General features: G+C 34.4%; 1 protein-coding gene across 14 annotated transcripts in view; it reads left to right on the forward strand.

The window, feature by feature from the left end:
- Positions 1–21,436, forward strand: part of NBEA (neurobeachin) — a 664,613-nt gene that overhangs the window by 441,014 nt on the left and 202,163 nt on the right. For 8 of the 14 annotated variants that reach the window (XM_032880041.1, XM_032880043.1, XM_032880047.1 and 5 more), the window contains 2 exons: positions 10,962–11,105; positions 15,371–15,403. In XM_032880041.1, coding sequence (XP_032735932.1) covers positions 10,962–11,105; positions 15,371–15,403 — 177 coding nt within the window. The remainder of the gene's footprint in view (positions 1–10,961; positions 11,106–15,370; positions 15,404–21,436) is intronic. The other 6 variants (XM_032880045.1, XM_032880049.1, XM_032880051.1 and 3 more) reach the window with 1 other exon arrangement.

Consider the following 21,436-nt stretch of genomic DNA (forward strand, 5'->3'; position numbering starts at 1 on the left):
GAGAGAAATAGTTATCATAGACAGAGGTAGTCATAGTCGTTCATAAAGGAGCACAGGTGAGAGAGTGACTAACTCTGAGTCTGGTGGGTTGGAGTAGACTTCGCACAAGTAACTACTTAGGAACCGTCTTGTGAGATCAGGTGAGCCAGGAATGGCAGTAGTTAAATTACCAAGACATGAAGGCATAAAAGAGCCTAACGTATTCCTTTAAATGGCCTCAATATTTTGCATTTTGTGCTCAGCCACTTCATAATGATTTCAGAAAATACCTGATTTTAGATGTGTTATAATCTGAGATATAAACCATTTGAAAACAGAAAATGATATCTTCTATTTATTTCATTTAGAGTATCCGCATTAATTCAATTTTGTGCGTTTAGTTGCTGGTGTTTTTTTTTTTCACTGCTGCTTTTTTAATTTAATTGATAATTGATTAATTTCAAGGTATACATATGGTATTTTAGCCACATCTTTTCATCATTTTCAGTAATAACATTGAAGGATGGGAGTCTGTGAAATAGGTCTACAAATATGGTGTTTTCAAATTTTGAAATGTATTTTTTATGTCAGCACTATATTTCCACTTAAAGCATCAAAGGCTGTTTAAGATAGAGAGCTGACAAAATTATATTATTGCTGAGTGGCATAGAACTGTTCATAATCTTACTTTATATTCTTTTAGACTAATTTTTCACAAAGTGTATATACACAGTTGGCATTTAGAAATAATTACAGCACACTATGATAAATATTTTTTATTGATGTGTATAAAATGTCTGAGCTCAGTGAAAGGGTTTGCCTAACTGAAGAAATAAATTTTAGCTAGACTTGAAAGGGTGAATAGAGATCTTCCCGAGCCAGTAGGTGAGAGGGTGGCCTTGTGGAGCAAGGGACCACACCACATGACATAATGTGTCCTGGGAATGCAAGATGGTGGTATGTGATGAACACAGGACAGTGTGGGGACATGGTACAAAATGAGGCTGAAAGGCCTGTTAGAAACCGTTTTGTACAAGGACTTCTCAATAGGTAGAGCCATTAACTAATTTTTATTTGAGAAAATGACAGACCAGAGAAGTTAGGTGACATGCTAACTAATAAGTGGTAGAGAGAACAAAAACTCAGTCTCAATACCCTTCTCTTACTGTACAGTGTGTTCCTGTTGGTACATTTGGAATTTTCTTAACTGCAAGAGCATTATTGAGCATTTCCCCACTTTAAACTTTACCTGTTAAATTTTGGCTTACTCTTGTATCCTATAGAAATATACAATCCATAAAGGCATATCATATCACTACAGATGAACTTAGTGTCATTTATAGAATGCACTTCTGTGTCTTTTACAAAAATGTACTTTAAAATGTTCTGGGTGTTTTTAAAACTGCTTTAAATAACCGATATCAGCCCTCACCTCTTAGCTATTCTAATTTTTTTAATACCTAAAAAGAAATTTTTGTTTATTATTTTTTTTCTTCCATGTCTCTGAGCCAGTTGCTTATCTAGCCAAAATACCTCCTACTCCCATTTCCCAGGGTTTTAAAGTAAATTTTGCACATGGAAGAGTGTGAGAGGGTTTTCAAAGAAAAACCAAGCATCATTCCCCAGGTTGATACCACCCACTGCCAGGGGACACGTGCCCACCCTCTCAGCCCTCCTTTAAGTTGCCCGAATCATCTTTTCTTCCATTCCCAGGAGAGCCAGAACTTTCTTCCATTCTACTACTCATCTACCATCTACTCCTCCTGACTCATCATGCAAAGTTTCTTTAATTCTTTTTTCTTCCTTTCTTCCTTCTTTTCTTCCTTCCTTCTTTCCTTCCTGAAGAGAAACATGCTCTTTGCAGAAAATCTAGAAATGCCAGAGAAGTACAGAACAAGGATAAAAGTCACTAATGTAAACATAGCTGATTTTGCTCTTTTCGATGGACTTAATTTCATACTACTCTTTTTCTAAGTGCATTTTAACATAGGAGCCATTATTCAAAGATGAATAATGCATCATTCTGCTCTGTATGATATTTGGAGGGTTCCAAACTGCCCCAAGTTTTCTATATGTTTTAGCATTTTTTCCCACAAGAGTGTGCCATGTGATTTTTAATATAATAAAATCCTAGTTCAAATATTTAAAAATTACCCTAACTTCATGGCTAATCAAAAGCCTACCAAGAAATATCCAGTCTAAAATGCACAGAGATTCCACATTTATCATCATGTATATTCTTAAAATATGATTTATCAAATTTCCTTTAAAAAGCACAGAATGCAGTTTTCTGCATTCACTCCATTAAGAAGTTTATTAAGTTAGCATTTTATACTATCTAGTGGCTCACTTAAATTCAATAATATTTTCTTGCACCTTTTTAATTGCATTTTTTTCAGTTCAAAAATGCTATTTGAGAATATCCCCTTTGTTGGTCTGCTCTAAGAAATATTGCTTACATATGAATATTTTGAATTAGGAATGAATGAAATTCCATTTTTGCTGTCAGAACCAAATTGTGAAAATGCATTGCATGTCTTGGAAAATCAGTATACTCTATTAGCAGGCCTGTCAATATAAAAAGTGCATTCCATTTCCACCTCTTGCTCTAATAACCTTTTCTGTGTTACTCTGAGGCAGTTCACATAATCAGAGTATATTGTCAGCTTACTGGAGTTGGGGAAGCATGAAATGAAAATCACGTTAATATTGATCCAATTCTTTTACTTGCAAGTGTCCTTGATGTCCTTTTCCACTGAGCAATAACTGTTGATGTTAGGTAGCCATTTTCTTATTTTATTTCTTATAGTCCAGTAAATCGTTTACAAGCATAACTAATCTGAATAAGAATTTACCACTTAGAATAATTTCTGTGAACACTTTATCTTAATTAATGCCTATACTGCTAATTCTACATTTTACTATTCCACTGAATATTTTCTTTGAGAAAAGCATCCCTGCAGATATAGTGTTTGTCTAGTTTGAAACAAAAGTCTATGCAAGTTCTTCATTGGTAAAAACACAAAGGATGCTGCACTCTGATTTTATGTGCTATAAGGATGTGCTAAAATGGACCATAAGTAACATCAATTATTGATTTAGGCAAGGATTTCTATTTCGGAATCAAGTTCATTATAAATTTGAAGCCTGGTATCTTGGGTTTTTAGTTTTTTAGTAGTTTGGATAATACCTCTTTTGGTTATTAAATATATTCTCAGTCAGCAAAAATGAAGTGGGAACCACAGTTAAATCTAATGTATTCAGATTAAAATACTCACAACTAAGAAAGGAGGAATTTGGTGTCTGAGAACTGTCTGGATTTCTTCTCTGTGTTTATTAAGTCTGGTCAATAACCATGCAGATTTTTACTTAAAGTATATTTGAAACAGCAAATGAAAACCATCTATTTCATTTGTGAAAATACTTGCTTTCGTAAAATGATTTCGTGTTGATGAAGTGAGTCTCCTGACTCAGCACTAGGTATAAAAGAGAAAAAAAGATACCTGAGATTTCTAGTCATTCTATTAATAGTGTTTCATTCAGTATCACTAACAGGTTTTTATCATTAGGATGTTTCTACCGCAAAGTATGAGGGTTTTTTGAATACTGTTCTATATAAAACATGATTTCTTTTAGTCCTTAGTCTTTAGTAGGTCTCTCCTTTTATGTCAGCATTATTTATGTTTTTTGAGGAAAGAAATGCTGTGTCTGTGTATAAAGTCAAACACAAAATTTAATTTTGAATTTAAATTATTGACAATGAAATATATTTACTTTTTACTAAAATAGTAAAGTGTGTTGTGTGTATGTGATATACACACACACACACACACACACATATGCTTTCATGTTAAGGTCAGAATAAAATATTTTGAGTCATAGGTTTCTCAATATAGTAAAAAATGTTCTTTCATCTTCTTTGAAATGTTCGACATTATAAAGTTCTCAGCAGTAGATTGATTCGTACCTATTATTGCATGATAACATGTCACCACATCTAATGTAATTAGTTGAGAGGTACCTTTATCTTAAAATCTTTTCTTTTTAGTGAAAATTAAATAATATCTCTTAAAGTTACTAAAGCACTGTTCTGTAAAAGTATTTGTGGCTCTGATTTCAGCTTTAATGAGGGAAAAGTAATCTCTATTTTAAAATACCCCAAGGAATTCATATGTCATTAATACTTCTAAAGGAAATCATTTAGGTTTGAAAATTAATTGCAGCATTTTTTTATATTATTGAAGTATAACTGACATTGAACTGCAGCATTTTATCTTATTTACATAGGGGTAGATTTTGTCAAAACAGATTTTACAAGCTAGAAATATCATGAAGTTGTATATATTGAAAAGAATTTTTCATTCACAAAAGAATGTCATTTTGTGAAACTGACTTCCAGATGTTTAGAAACATTAGAATTGTTCCTGATGTTACATTTAGACAAAACTGAAATAAAACTGAATTTCTCTTCTGCCCATTTTCTTCCAGTGATAGAAGGAAAGTATATATTAAATGCATTATCTATGTATAATTCTCTAAAGCAAATTCTGATAACAAGTTTGTTGAGAAAGCTGTTCTTTTCCTTCAGATATCTAAGATATTAAAAATTCTTATATCTTAACATACCGATTTAGAAAATCAAAAACACATGTCAAATACATTGATGCTTGTGTAGTTTTATTTAATAATATCTTTAAATAAATATTATGTTTATTGGGAGGAAACAGCTTTTTAATGTAAGCTGTTTACACTCCATTTAATTTCACAAACACTTCATGGCACCTGTCCACAGCCATCCTTCCTGTCTTCAGGGAGCATACCATCAGTGGAGGAGATGAAGGCTCATATTTCATTGTAGTGAATATAAACAGAGTAATGACAGCATGGCAGAGGGAAAAAAGATTAATCGCAACTGAAGGAAAGGAAAGCATTAGTTGTTGAATACCCGTTGTTTGTTAGGCACTGTACTGAGACCTTACATGCATGAGTTATCTTGAGTTTTTTAATCCTCACATCAGCCTTCTTTTTTCCTCCTTCATATATATGTTAGAAACATTATTATAAGCAGTAAAGCACTGGCTGTATTCTTGTTCAATTTTGAGTTGTACACTTAGTAAAATATTTCTTGCTAATCCATCTATTTTACCAAAATCTTAACAATCGTTTTGATAGCTTATTATATAAGTAAGCTTTTCACACATTTCAAAGTATTTTAGTGTCCATTGTCTCATTTTAACATTGCAGTAACCCTGTGGGAGTTTGGTTGATAAATACTTACTTCCTCTTTCACAGGTTGAGAAAAAGAAGTCCAGAGATTGGTCTAAATATCTTTTAAAAATATGTTCTTAATAGACGTTTGGGAGGAAAATAAAGTTAGAATTGCAAAGCTCATATCCAGCATTTACGAGACTATAAGGACATAAAGGGAAATAATTTACGTAGTGTGCATATAAAATGATGACCATATGAATTAGGCTTCTGTTTTCATGTGCTCGTTCAACATTATTGATTGCCACTTTGTTTGATATTTGACACATATTTAATAAGATAATACCCAAATAAAAGACTCCAGAAAAAAAATATCAAAAAATCACGGTAATATATTTTGACTTATTTGTAAGATAAAAAGTTTATACGGAAAAGGGAGTAATCAACTACACTGAATCTTGAAGGACAAGGCAAGTAAGAGAATTCCATGTAAGAGAAATTACATAGGTCAGATTTAAACACTTGAAAAAGTGTTGCATGTTTAGGAACAGAAGCATCCAGCTCTTGGGGAATATGAGATGTGAAGGCACCAAACTGGTAAAATAGTGAGGTTAAAGAAGTAGGGGCCAGATCATGAGTCATAGACCATGTATTTAATTGCCCAGATCAAATAACATTGAAAATGTATTCTTACACAGCAGATTCACATTAGATGGACACATACATACATACATATTTTATATAATTTTTTTATATTTTTTAATTAAAATTTTGATAAACAAATTAAAGCCATATTTCTATACTTAATGCAAAATAAATAATAGCACAAAACTGGTAAGAAGCAGATGCTCTGCTAAAATTGTCATGTTACAGGTTTATATCTTTCCTCTGTGTGCATTAGCCACACATATATTATTTACAGCTTTCCTATCGCTATAAATTACTTTTCATCTTTATTAGTATAGATGTTTTAGAGCTGTATAGAATATGTATAGAGTAATTCCTTAAACAGATAAACTACCATGTAGTCTTTTTCTTTACATTAACTATATTTGTCAATAAATAAGAACAAATAAAATAACTTCTTTGCCTTGACTGTCCACTTTCCAGATAGACATATTCTCTGAATATTATTAAGTTAATGTTTCCAATTTGTCATTTCTATATTAACTTATACTTATTTAAAAGATAATAATAATATAATTATAGAGTAACATTAGAGTATAATAACAATCCTAGAAACATTTTAGTTCTCTTGTTACTTTGGTTTTAAAATACACTTTGTTTCTATGGATCCTATTTGTTAAAATAAATTTATCGAAAGAAGAACTTTATTTAGTTTTGTCTAATACATTATTCTATACTAGATAATGTTTTTACCCACAGAGCTACAGGCATATATATTTACTAAGAAATCTTAAGAGTATAGAATGTTTTTCTGTAGTTGTTATTTGTCACACGATATGGAAAATAATGTAAAAATAATTTTGAATTTGGATTAATCTATAATTTGTTGGTATTTTATGACTTCTGAACCTTTCTAATTTATGGCATTTTGATGTTTTCTTAGTAAATAAGTATATATGCCTATACTATCCAACTTTTTACACACAATTCACATTTTCAAATTCACATAATTCACATTTTCAATTTCACATAATTCACAATTTCAGATCACAGGGAGATCTGGTGGTTTGTAGTATTCGCTTGTTAATTTCTTGATGAATGGCTAAAGAGGCCAAGAAGTGCACTCAGTCCAACATGTCTTGTGAAGATAGATTATCTCAAGTAAATTCTCTTCCCAATCAGATTTTGATTTGTTGGGTGTTAAACCAATTCTTTCTAAGGACAGTGTTTATAAGCCTTGTAATGAGACAGCCCTTTGAGACCTTACCTCTTTTTACTTGTAATTTTGATGAATGAAACTCTAATTCATAAAAGATATTGTGATTGAAATGCACCTTTGGATCTTGTACACTTTAATTTAGATAAATGTTTCGTGCAGTACCATAAAATCAGAAAGTTTACTGAGCTACAGACTGATAACACTTCAACAGGGATGGTAAGTTCAGCGTGTCGGTATATGCCTCTTAAAGACATAATTGTTTTACTGTTTCAAAACTAGAGAGGATAAAAGGGAAAGCTTAATACACATTTCAGAGCTCACCTTTCTTTGACTACATTTACTTTATTTGTAGATTTTAATAACACAAGAGTAATGTATATCTCTTTTCTTAATGACAAAGCAGATTAAACATGGTTGTCCACAAGGGGAAATTTGTTTTATCAGGCTGACTCATACTTAAGGAGTTTTATTGATTATTTCATATAAAGAACCAAGTTCTCTTTCATGTAAATACATAAATTCTCTAATTGGTCCCCAAACTGGAGGCAAATCACCAGGACTCTCTGAGAAATCTTAGGATTTTCAGGTTAAGAAATATCCAGAGGTAACTTCTATGTCTCAGTTTGTTCATTTGTTTAGCCGATATGAGGGCTCACTCTGTACCAGGCAGTGTGCTGAAAACTAAGAATACAAAGACTGAAGCTTGTTGCTATAACTGCAGTAATAGGATTTATAAGGTGTGATGAAATCATCAAGGAAGGGGCACACAAATTTACCTTAAGAAATCAGAAACAAGGGGCACCTGGGTGGCTCAGTGGGTTAAGCCTCTGCCTTCAGCTCAGGTCATGATCTCTGGATCCTGGGATCGAGCCCCACATCAGGCTCTTTGCTCGGCAGAGAGCCTGCTTCCCTCTCTCTCTCTCTGCCTGCCTCTCTGCCTACTTGTGATCTCTCTCTGTCAAATAAATAAATAAAATCTTTAAAAAAAAAAAATCAGAAACAAGAAAACAGAGTGGGTAGAGCTGAACTCCGTTTGGGTTATGTTTGTTACAAGTCTGCTGGGTGCCCCACACTGAGGCTGCAGAAACGAGGCCGGAGCCCTTTGGAGAAGACAAACACATAACAGATAACACCTGTACACTGTGGTAGAGTTCTGTGTCAACTGCGAAAGTACAGAGCGGTTGGCTAGGAAAGGCCCCCAACAAAGGTGAGTTTGGAAGATCGAATAGGAATGAGCCCCAAAAAGGAGGAAGGAAGGAATACACCATACAGAAGGAATAATATTAGCCCAGGTAAGAAGGTTTGAGGAGCTATAAATGGTTCATATTGCTGATGATAAAGAAAAGATAACGCAAAGCTGGTATTGAGAGGATAAAATGCCTGGCCCAGCCATGCTAAGGAGTTTAGATTGGGACTCCTATCATATAAGCCTTGCATTGAGTGTTGTTGATTGGGAGGAAACATTATGCAGCAGGCAAATATCCTCCACTTATTTTTGCTTTGTAATAATCATTCTGACAAAAATGTGGGGGATGGTGTAAATAATGGAGCTATTGAAGACCTCCAGACCAAAACAATGGTGGCCTGAGCCCAGGCCATGGCAGTCATCAGGATGACCCCTAGGTTCGTGGCTTAAGTAAGTGGGTTGATCAAAATCGGAGAGGTGGAGAACTAATAGATGATTCATTCAGTTAGGGAAATGTGGAGCTACGAATATCTAGCTGCAGATGTCTAATAGAAATATGGCTATAAGGACTTCAGGAGAGGCTTCTCGGATGTTAATGATTGGATTCTCTTCTTTTGTTCTCAGATGATGCAAGCTCTGAGTTTCTTAAGTTACTACCCAAGAAGCAAACAAGTTATAAGGATAGCTACCCCCAGAAGAGTTCTGTTTCACTGGCTTTATATCATCAAGAAACCAAATAAAAATAAGATAAGGTTCTGGAGCATTCAGTAATCAGTCTTCAGTCTTTTATTCCAGAAGTAAGAATTATCTGAGGGCCAGTGAGAGAAAAATGTACATATAACCCATTTAATGCCCCTCACTTGCCACGTAGCATTGAGTTGTAATAATACTGTTTGTTTCTGAAGTACTTATCAAAATATATATTTAACAATGTATTACTTGATGCTGTTATGCTATTTTTTAGCCATGCTTTCTAAATGCTGTTATCCAGTCAGAGCTAGGATGACAGACTGTACCTCTGTGACAGTTACATTCTATGGTGCCTTTGTGTCATGACTCTGTTCCTCCTGTGTTTTTTACACCTGTATGTGCTACTTTTGAACCAACTTATTAATGTTTTAGTGAATAGACTTGGCTCTGCATCGCTAACAAAAAGAAGCATGCAAGTTGCAATGAAAGAGACTAACACTTTTACGATGCAAGTGTTACGGCAGCTAAATGTGCTTCCAAAACAATGGTTGAGCAGATACCACAGACCATATGGGCTGTCAGAAGTACTATACTGGGGGGCGCCTGGGTGGCTCAGTGGGTTAAGCCGCTGCCTTCGGCTCAGGTCATGATCTCATGGTCCTGGGATCGAGCCCCAAATCGGGCTCTCTGCTCAGCAGGGAGCCTGCTTCCCTCTCTCTGTCTCTGCCTGCCTCTCTGTCTACTTGTGATCTCTCTCTCTGTCAAATAAATAAATAAAATCTTTAAAAAAAAAAAAAAAAAGTACTATACTGGGCCTGGGAGAATGACCAAAAGTATTGTTAATTGTTAACTGGAGGGCATTTTGGCCAAAGTCATGGCAAGATTTGGAGAGCGATTACGTATGTACACAGACACTTTATCAGTCCCCAGAACTGTGATATAACACTACCACGCAGGAGTGATTTATTAGGCTCCCATTTTCAGGAATATATCCATCACACCTTATGAAATGTGTAGGTATTTTCCCAGGAAATGCTACTTCCTTGAAGCCTATATACTAATACTACAGCTAGAACACAGTAAATTACATTCTCTTCCAGGCTGAATTCCAACCTCAAGTGACATGAAATACAAATATATATATATATATATATTTATAAATTTACTTGCTATTCAGATAATTTTAGAATCATCACCACCTGCCAAAGCTGGTAGCTGAAGTGGCTATTCCTTAAAAAACTGAAGTATAATATTGAGATATAAATACTGAATTATATCTGTTAAGGAGTCAAATCCACTAGGGATTCAAATGCATTGTAATTTCTAACCTTTACACTGACTGACATGTTAATGCCAGGTCAGCTTTGGCGATATTTCAATTTTTATGACTTTGTTCTTGGATTTTTGGCCTTCTATTCTATTTTATATAACAAAATAAGGCTATCAGTTCCGAAAACCATTATTGCTTTCACTGACTGTGAAAATGGACTGTTGTGCAGTCCATTTTGTGTGGCCATCATTCCTAACTCCACCGTTCGTAACTTCGCAGCAACAATGACTGCCCTCTTCCGATGTGGACGCGTTCTTGTTTTCTTCATCCTATGTACTTTCAAAAATGATCTGATCATTTGATTCTCTAATTCACATAAAAGTTTAATTATGCAAAATTGTGTACTTTTATGTATCAGAAAACCAAGCTTGTGGTGAAGTGCAGATTTTTTATAGAAAGTGATGATGTTAGAGCCCCAAGATGTGGATTTATAGTCTTTTCTCTACCACTGGCCAACTCCTTGGTCCCTCAGTGAGGAATGAGCTTTTTCGGCCTGTTTCCTCCTCTGTAAAATAAGGGTAAGTGATTGATTACACACACACACCCCGCCTTTATCTTGTTTGTTTGAACAACAAACAAGATAAAGAAGGTAAAAATGTTCTGTAATTGTAAACTCATACATAAATGCAGCATATAATTATAAGAAAGTAATAGATTATTTTTAAATACTGAAAGCCAAATAATCATAATCACCTAAATTATTATATTTCCTCTGTGATTAGGCACTGAAGAAGATGTGGTGAAGTCCAAGAAAGCCTTCAGAAGTCAAGCAATAGTGAATCAAAACGCAGAGACAGAACTTATGCTGGAAGGAGATGATGATGCAGTCAGTCTCCTGCAGGAGAAAGAAATTGACAATCTTGCAGGTAAATGTTTAAATATCTTTCTTCTGTTTGTTGTAAGTAAAAAATACATGCAAAGTTCCTGAACTTAAAATCTATCTCCTGGCAATTGAGTTGGTGCCAGTGGTTGGAACGATACTGAATCATGTGACCATTAATAATTTACTTCATCACAATCCTTGTATTGGAGAGAGGAAAGTGCATATCAAACAAATATATATTTTACTACTAATGAATGAATAACTGCATTTACTTTCTTTGTAATGAGGAGCAACTTTTTAATATAAGAGAGATAGCTTATAGCAGAAGTCCCATCTAACTGCCTGAATAATTGGAAGGGGACAGAATAATAGTCTCACTGACTTATGAGTGACTCTAGCCTGCTAACAGTCATGAACAAGGGCCACTTCAGCCAACAGACACTCAAATTTGCTACCACTCTTTGGAATGTCCCTGGTGTATTTCTGTGTACCCACACTGCTGATCTCCACCATTAGCAGACACTGTTGTTTTCACCCTGTCCTGGTGCCGGTGTCAGGTCGATTGAGAGCAGTATCTGCAGTGACCATGTGGGATATGGATATATGGATATAGGACTGGGCCCATAACCTTGTTTGAGTTTTAAACTACCTTTGAGAATCTGTGAAAACACATTGCCTCATGAAGGTGCAGGTATAATTTTATACACAATTTTGGAGGGTTCACTGACACCTGGAAACCAGTCTATAGAATCATATCCTAAATTTCAAGTTTAAAACTCCTGCTCAAGGGACACCTGGGTGGCTCAGTGGGTTAAGCCACTGCCTTTGGCTCAGGTCATGATCCTAGGTCCTGGGATCGAGTCCCGCATCGGGCTCCTTTCTTGGCGGGGAGCCCGCTTCTCTCTCTGCCTCTGTCTGCCACTCTGCCTGCTTGGAGCACTCGCTCGCTCTCTCTCTCTCTGACAAATAAATAAATAAAATCTTTAAAAAACAAAACAAAAAAAACAAAACCTCCTGCTCAAGTAGTGGCTGCATCTTAACCTTAATTCTGTATTTCCAGCCTGTACACTGTTGTGTGGCAGATAGCAATAGAAAAGTGGACTTGTACTCATCATTCAGTTTACAAAATTGCACTCCTGTTTCCAGAAGTGTGCTGAAAATTATCGGGCTTTATGAAAGCCTCCAGTGATGTTTCTGTCAGTTAGAGATTTCTCTTTTTATCAAAGGGATGTTCTTATTAATTGTAAACTAGAGATGGCACCTTATTCTCTCTCTTCTAGAGAATGTTTAATAAGTTACTCGAATGCCAGCTCCTAGATATACCTATGTCACTAACATTTCTGTGTGATGAAAATTGTTTGTCCTATGAAAAGTAATCCTAAGTCTATGAACAAATGTTTGCCTTGAATTCCTAAGTAAATGTTGAAGTTTGGTTTTAATGTTTTTGTAGTTTGTTTTAATAGTTCGGAGATTTTCTCTGAGGCCATTTGGAAATTTAAGCAAATGAAGTCTGTGGATTTTTTTTGCCCACGGATTTGTTTTCTCTTTTTCTGGTCTTATTCTTGATCCTAAAGAATGAAAGAAAATTTATAAACATGATTTATGACCTTTTCAGATAATATGTCATCTTTCCTCATCCCCATATGTGATAAATAGGTTCAGTCATTATACAGTTTAGTTTAGACTCTCTGGTCCTTAGTTCCCATTATAAAGGTAATTAATTAGGGGCACCTGGGTGGCTCAGTGGGTTAAGCCTCTGCCTTTGGCTCAGGTCCTGATCTCAGGGTCCTGGGATCAAGCCCCACATCAGGCTCTCTGCTCATCAGGGAGCCTGCTTCTCCTGCTCCTCTGTCAAATAAATAAATAAAATCTTTAAAAAAAATAAAGGTAATTAATTAGTTGATACAAATTTGGCTGATGCCCTGAAGTTTATTGTAATAAGATCTGCCCCCCCAAAAACAAAAGATCTGCCCCAAACTACCAGAGGCAAAATCCAATAAAGACTCATAACTTCTTTATATTTCTCTCCTTTGATGGTAGCTAGAGTAATTATTAATATTAATTTATGCTTATAAGCAAAATTCCCAAAATAACATTAAGTTAAAATATCTAAAGAACAATGAAAGTATGCTTGCAGTAAATTATTTAAAAATCTAATTGTGTGGCTCTTGACCAACTCACTCTGTCAAGACTCCTTTAACTTCTCTCTTTTAAGTAGACTTTTCTTTGAGCAGATCCACTCCTACCCATTTCCACCTGGTTCTAATTTATACTCTTTTTGCGGAATCCTTGTGTCTGATAAATCTTACAAACTGTCCTAAAATATTGATCCCCTCTCTAGTCTATAATGTTCCTCTTTAAAATAGCAGTCCACAAATGTTACTCTGAGCTTTGAATTCAGTAGAAAAGAAGGAAGGGATGGGTGTTTGGTGAAAGAAGTAAGGGTACAAGAAATAGTCTGCATAATATAGGAATGTATAGATTCATTTTATAAATGCTGAGGCCTATTAATTAGCTAGACTGGTGTGATAGTGATGTCACATAAAAATCATTTTTGGAAGTTAATTACAAACCACTATTCTTAGATTTTTTAAAAATCAGCTGTTAATAAAATTTCAGACCACGTAAATATGTAACCATTTTGTTGTCTTTGTCTCAGAAATTAAAAGTTGTTAAAAGATAATGGCTTTCGGGGCGCCTGGGTGGCTCAGTGGGTTGGGCCTCTGCCTTCAGCTCGGGTCGTGGTCTCAGGGTCCTGGGATCGAGCCCCACATCGGGCTCTCTGCTCAGCGGGGAGCCTGCTTCCCTCTCTCTCTCTGCCTGCCTCTCTGCCTACTTGTGATCTTTCTCTCTCTCTGTCAAATGAATAAATAAATAAAATCTTTAAAAAAAAAAAGATAATGGCTTTCTTATAGGTAACTTATTGTTGTAAATAACTGAACAGCGCTAAGCTGCCTAGAGAACACTTCCATGATCACAGGAGACCTAAGTCTACGTTAAGATCCAGGAGATCCTAAAATCTATGCCCAAAATTAATATAATCTATACTTGGTATCTGGAAATATTATATAAAATAACCAATGCCCATTTTCCACTTCTGAGATGAAAATTATAGGTTTATTTTTTTCTTGACTCAGTGACATGGCTTGCATATTAGTAATGTAAGAAATGTACCTTCAAAAATATATAAGTAGTTAGACTTCTTAGACTTTAGATTTTCTATGAATGAGGACACCCTTTTTACAATAATAATGGTAAACTTAAATCTGCTGAATAGTATGATTCATTTTCCTGTTCTTAAAAAGCCCTGTTTTGGGCGCCTGGGTGGCTCAGTGGGTTAAGCCGCTGCCTTCGGCTCAGGTCATGATCTCAGGTTCCTGGGATCGAGTCCCGCATCGGGCTCTCTGCTCAGCAGGGTGCCTGCTTCCCTCTCTCTCTCTCTCTCTCTGCCTGCCTCTCTGTCTACTTGTGATCTCTCTCTGTCAAATAAATAAATAAAATCTTAAAAAAAAAAAAAAAAAAAAAAAAAGCCCTGTTTTGCTGACAAGCACGCAGATAAGGAGACTATGCATTATAATTTGTCAATATGCAATATTTCTTAAGAGTCAAGTTAAATTTCAGGGAAAAAAAGATGTTAATTAGAATAGAAAACTAAGGGAAAGTACTAATTTGTTAAGATTAATTATATTTGGGGGTTTAAAAGATAGGATCAGTTTCTGTTTATAAAAAGAAAAAAGAGAAAGAAGAGTAGCTAGCATATCTTACTACATAACAACCAGGCAGCATTCAAAGAGCTTTAACATTGACAATAACTCTATGAGGTTGATACTATTATTACCCTAATTTTACAAATGAGGCTATAGAGACCAAGAGAGATTAAGGAGCTTGTATAAGATTAAGAAGTAAATAAAATAATGTGTTTCCTTAAAAATACATATGTTATTATTTGAATTCAAATATGCCAAATAGCATATTTAAATATGCATGTGTATATACTTAAAGATTCTTCTAAAATGATGTAAAAACAAGATCCTCAGCTTATACCTCAATTTTTACACTAGTTCCATTAAACTATATTTAGAAGTCTAAGAATATGCACAATAATTAATTTTAGTTTTATGTATCTGTTTTCTAAAATCATTCTGGTAAGTTAAAAAAATCTGATAGATTTTAACACAATTTTATTTAAATATTGACTCTCATGTTTTTTTCCATTTGCTTTGGAGTTGTCTAGTTTTAATAAAGATTAAAATGGTCCACCAAGTTCTACAGACTTAAATGTCACACAATTTTCTGTTTCACTTTTAGTTCCCTTTCTTCCCAAGCTGTTCATCTCAAGAGGCAAGTTAAATGTGTGTGATTATTAATTACTCAATTTATTATGCATTGTAGCAAATGGCTAATATAATTATAATATAGAAGTATGCAAATGAATTAAGTAATTATTATATTAATAACATCTAACTTAATTTATTTTAATTGCTTTTTTAGTTTGTAGTGACTCACCAAAGTGAATTAGCACCTAAGATGCCATACATAACTAAAAATTTCAATTTACTAATTATATTGTTATCTAAAACACTGAAATTAATTAGTATAATTCAACTGATTTTAATCTAAAATCCCAGTGTATACTTTAATTTGAAACTCAATGTGGCAAGTTATTTCTGCAAATAATTACCGAGTAACTAAAATTCAAGATTAACTAAAATTTATGTGAAGTAAAAGTGAATGATATAATTCAACTGGTAGAATTGTGTCCCGCTCATAAAATGTACCTCATTTTTTTTTTAGAGCAGTAGTTCTGTCACATACACCAACTGACAGTAGAAATATTTTCCATAACAGACTTGGAATATGTACAGATTTCTCTATTGTTACTTCCAAATATTACTAATTTTGCCAAATTGGGGAATTCTGAATTCATCATGATGGTGGTCCTTTATGGTTTATCAGCTCTGCAAATTATTAAAAACAAATTATCACAATTTTAGAACATTTCATCACAACAAAAAAGAAACCTCCATACCCTTTGGCTATTCCACCCAATTTTCCCATGTCCCCTCCACAGCCCTGGAGGACCACTAATCTACTTTCTGTCTCCATAGATTTAACTCTTCTGGACATTTCATAAAAACATAATTGTATAATAGGTAGTCCTCTGTGACTAGCTTCTTTTACTTAGCATAATGTTTTCAAGACTCATCCATGTTTTAGCATGAGTGTCCCTTTTTATGGTGAATAAATGGTGACTATCCATTGTATGGATATATCACATTTTGTTTATTATTCATTAATTGATGGACACTTGGTGTGTTTCCACCTTTTTGCTACTGTGATTAATGCTGCTGTGAACATTCATGTACAACATGTTATGTCAACATATGTTTTCATTTCTCTTGAATATATACCTAGGCATGAAATTGCTGGGTCAAATAATAACTTGATTTTTAACTTTCTGAGGAACTGCTAGACTGTTTTCCAAAGTGGCTGCATCATTTTACATTCCTATCCGCAGTGTCTGAGGGTCGCATTTCTCCACATCCTTAATGCCGGTCACTATCTGTCTTTTTTATTATAGCCAACTCTATAAAGTTTTGATCATGTCATTCTTAAGATACTTACACAAGATGCCTGTCTGTATGTTTTCTCTTTCCTTTTAGACTGCAAATTCCTTAGGTATGGTGACCATATCCCATGTACCTTTGAACCATGAAGAAGTCTTCTAATACAATTACTTGTCCCAATAAGGTTCCCATTGAAAAATTGAATGCAGGTTGGAATAAACTAGAGAGCTGAGATCGTTATCTAGTTAATTTATACCAAAAACAAAAAACAAAACAAAAAATTCTGGACTATTAAAATTAAGTTTTTAAGGGCTTGAATTATCAGATCATCTGCTCATACTAATTGAATTATTCAAATTACTCAACTCGTCACTTGACTTTTCCAGGTAAGAACTAAATTAATCTTTCTTCCATCCCAGCTTCTGCTAATTGTATCATTTTAACTAAATGTTCTTGAGGTTCCCATTTTAAAAGTCTAGATACCACTGTGACTCTTAACCAAAAAATACCTTATCACGTGGAAAAGATATTCCATTACTAAAGGATTATAATGTTATTTTGAATATTTAAAGAAGAGTAACTAGGGGGAAAAAGAAGAGTAACTAGTATAGAAAACTAGCAACATGGGAAAGAAGTGTTGAAATACAAGACTTGGAATTTTTATATGGCTTTTTCAAAGTGGTACATTTATAATCCTTTTCACACATACACATATACACTGTATTCCACGCACAGAGTCAAAAATCCAAAACTCAGAAAAAATGCATTATATGAATTTAAGAATAAAAATACATAGAAATAGGGGTGCTTGGTTGGCTCAGTGGGTTAAAGCCTCTGCTGTCAGCTCGGGTCATGATCCTAGGGTCCTGGGATTGAGCCCCGCATCGGGCTCTCTGCTCAGTGGGGAGCCTGTTCGCCACCACCCCTTGGCCAGCCTCTCTGCCTACTTGTGATCTCTGTCTGTCAAATAAATAAATAAAATCTTTTTTAAAAATGCATAGAAATAAGGAGGACATCTACTAAGATAAACAGGATGCAATTAACAGGAGATTCTCCGAAGTGATGGTCAGCTTCCCTGCAGGACACACATTTAATGCCCTAGAAAATTCTCAGGTTTACTTTTACTGTTGTTAAAATGACTATACCTTTCAGACTGTTTTTCTTATTGTTCACTGGTCAAAGTTTTTGTCTGTTTTCTTTTATCTTTATTCTACTAATTCAAAGTGAAAGCAGGGGCACCTGGGTAGCTCAGTTGGTTAAGCGTCTGCCTTTGGTTCAGGTCATGATCACAGGGTCCTGGTGTCGAGCCCCATAAAGGGCTCCCTGCTTAGTGGGGACTCTGCTTCTCCCTCTGCCTCCCCCACCCTCACCTCCCCCCATACTCTCTGTCTCTCAAATAAATAAATAAAATCTTAAAAAAAAAAAAAAACGACACAGACACAAAATGAAAGCAGATATCAAATAATTGGGGAGGGGGGTGGAAACATGCTTAGAATTTGCTTTAAGGTTAACCATTCCTATCTCCCTAAATCTCTATTTTATTGCATTCACACACTGATTTGCCTACTATTCAATATTTAGGGTGCAGAATGCTGGGACTCAGAAACTGATAGAAAGAAAAAAATCAAGAGAATTAGCCTAGCTATCACTACCTCGCAGGAACTTCAGTAACCAGGAAGTTAGAACATAAAATATGTCTACCCTAATAAATAAAAGTCGACAATTAAGATGATTAGATAGATAATTAGGCCTTCAAAAGTTCTAACTTGGAATGTTCAGATACCAGAGTTAAAGTTGTTTATATACAAATTGAATGTTACCTAAAAACTAAGCAAAGAAAAGAGGATAAAGTAAAATATACAGCATATAAGAAGGAAGAACTCAAGATACAAGAAAATTATAAATTATAATCAAAATACAGGAAGAGCAAAATTCTAAAAGCTGAGAATTTTTCAGAGAAATACGTGATTAAGAAAGAAATACATTTGAGGGGTGCCTGGGTGGCTCAGTGGGTTAAAGCCTCTGCCTTCGGCTCAGGTCATGATCCCAGAGTCCTGGGATTGAACCCCGCATCGGGCTCTCTGCTCAGCGGGGAGCCTGCTTCCCCTTCTCTCTCTGCCTGCCTCTCTGCCTACTTGTGATCTGTCAAATAAATAAATAAAATCTTAAAAAAAAAAGAAAGAAAAAAAGAAATACATTTGAACCTAAACACAGAAAAAAATTATTATAATTGTTTAATGGAATAAGAAAATAAGTACTACAGAAGGAACAAGTTCAGTGTTACATAGATACAGATAAACTCATAGTCAGATCATATCTGCTGAAGCCTAACTGCTCTGCAGTACAATTCAAATATGGTTAATGAACAGTATTTCCCTAATAAAACTAGCATTTTTTACAAGATTTTTTCATATTTGTTTTATGTAGTTTTAGTTACAGAGTCAAACTAGAATTGAATCAATCTGATATTTGTATTTAGGAGGAAAATGTCTTTTAAATGTTCTGGATTCTCTAAAATGCATTTTGCTCAGTATTTCCCCCTTAATTTTTTAAGCCCATGTGTATTTCAAGGGAAATTTAATCCATATGTCCCTGACTCACTCACACTTAACTCATCAAAATATTGTTTAGTAAAAGCTATTTGATGTTGAAAAAGCCTTATGAGTCTTTATAAGTCTTTTTTCTCTCTCTTTGAATTAAGTTGCTCTGCCACTCATAAATAGTATACCCAAAGGGGTCATATTCAGCTTCAAACACAGAATTCACAGAGCTCTTGAAGACAACAATAACGCATGCCCATTGCCTATAAAAGCTAAAATATTTAAATTTCTAACCTAATTTTTTGATTCACTTAAAAAGGTTCTAAAAATAAACAAAAGCTTTACCTTGACTATCTAGCCTTTTTACTCTCTCCTCGCAACTTTACAGTGTCCACAAGGCCATTTAGAGCCTGCAACATTTTGCTAGAATCCATATTTTGTTAGTTTCAAAAAAAAAATATGAATGTCTCCTTCAACCATGTAGTTAGTCTGTAGGAACACTTTTAAAGGGACTCTTCATCATAACACATCCCTGCTAACCAAACTATGTGGATTTAAAATATTATAAAAAGACAAATTCAAGTATTATTTAGTAGACCATCAGCCATGATTCAGATCATATATAACATCCTTACATCTTTTCTTAAGAGGCCATCCTTTGTTATGCTGCAAGTGTTTCACAAACCACAACAATGCCTATTCTTCCTAATACAATGTTCTAGTTGAAACTTATTTTTATTTTTTACTTGCTTCTCTGTACAGGGGATTTCCCATAAAGTAACTCCTCTAAGACTTATAGTTATACTTATTTTCAACCTGAAGAGCAGAAGCAATCAAGAACAGAGCTATCTTATCAGTACACCAGATCTCTCCTATATGCAGGGGACTAAACTCTCATTTAAATATATATATATATATATGAATAAACATATTAATCACCTACTGGAAATATACAGGTCACCTTGTTTGTCACACTTGGAGAAAAAGAAATGTGAGGTAATAAAACTTTTCTTACTGCCAAACGTGGAGAAGAGGAAGAGATGAGTAATCATCATTGCACACTGCCACACCTAAGAGGCCTTGCTCCAGAAGACTCTCTCCAAAAGACTTTGGCACGAATTCAAACACTATATAAGAACGGATTTCACCACTACATTTAGAGCCCTACTATACAAAAGGACAAATAAGTCTTTCTGTATAGTGCAAATATTTTATTTATTTGATTATTTTATTTACATGGCTTTGTGCAAAATGTCCTTAAGCAGTATTTACATTGCAATCAACTTATAAGTAGTTATCACAATAGAATCTGCTCCATCAGTTCAAATCATCATCCCAATAAATATAAGTGTAGAACATTTTATCAGCAAAAAAAGAAGAGAAATTCAGACTGAGTTGCCTGTCTAAATATTGTTAAGCATCCTTTTCCAGATAGAATGGTTAAGCAGTTTGGTTAATCAGAATATGACTGATTACAGGATACCTACCTGGTTTAATCAATAAGAATAATTCAGTAACCAGTAAGAGCATGGGACTCTTGATCTCCAGGTTGTGAATTTGAGTCCCACATTAGGTAGAGATTACTTAAAAATAAAATCTTAAAAAAAAAAAAAAAAAGATGATGATGATGATGATGATGACTGATTGCAGTGTTTTATGCTTTTTTGAATCCCAAAAATTCTATTGAATTTTTCTTTCATTTTAAGTCACTAAATAAAACTGCTAAGTATAGTTGTAGTGTTATTCTAGTTCAATTTGTATATAAAACAGGAAAATTAAGAACCAGATACCATAGAAAACTTTCTTAAAAAATCTTGCATCTCAGATTGGGCTAGGAGGAGGAGTCTCAACTCACCAACCAGTTTTCAGGGGGAAAGCAAAATGAGCTTGATAGTAGTAGTAAAAAAGTATGTGTCGCTGGGCAAGTGAAGCTGGGAGACATAATTTACATTTGTTGAAAGAAAACGATACTGTAGGTGATAACTTCACAACTCTAAATTAGGTATTGCAGTTCATTTTCAGATGTGGAAATTAAGGTTTGGACATTAAGGTATTTACTTATGATCACATCACAAGCAGAGATGAACTGAAATTTATTAAACCCATTTTTCTGCCTTTGTTAAATCCCTTGTTCATTCTACTATATCAGTGTTTGCTTGGTTTTTAATTACAAGTTTCAACCCATTGGTGTGTAAGCAAATCGACTACATGGATCATTACTAGCATTATTTGTAAATGAAATAAAAGAGAAAAGAATAAATTTGGAT

The sequence above is a fragment of the Lontra canadensis genome, unplaced genomic scaffold, assembly GCF_010015895.1.
Source record: "Lontra canadensis isolate GAN:19392208 unplaced genomic scaffold, GSC_riverotter_1.0 scaffold67, whole genome shotgun sequence".
NCBI classification, from domain to species: domain Eukaryota; kingdom Metazoa; phylum Chordata; class Mammalia; order Carnivora; family Mustelidae; genus Lontra; species Lontra canadensis.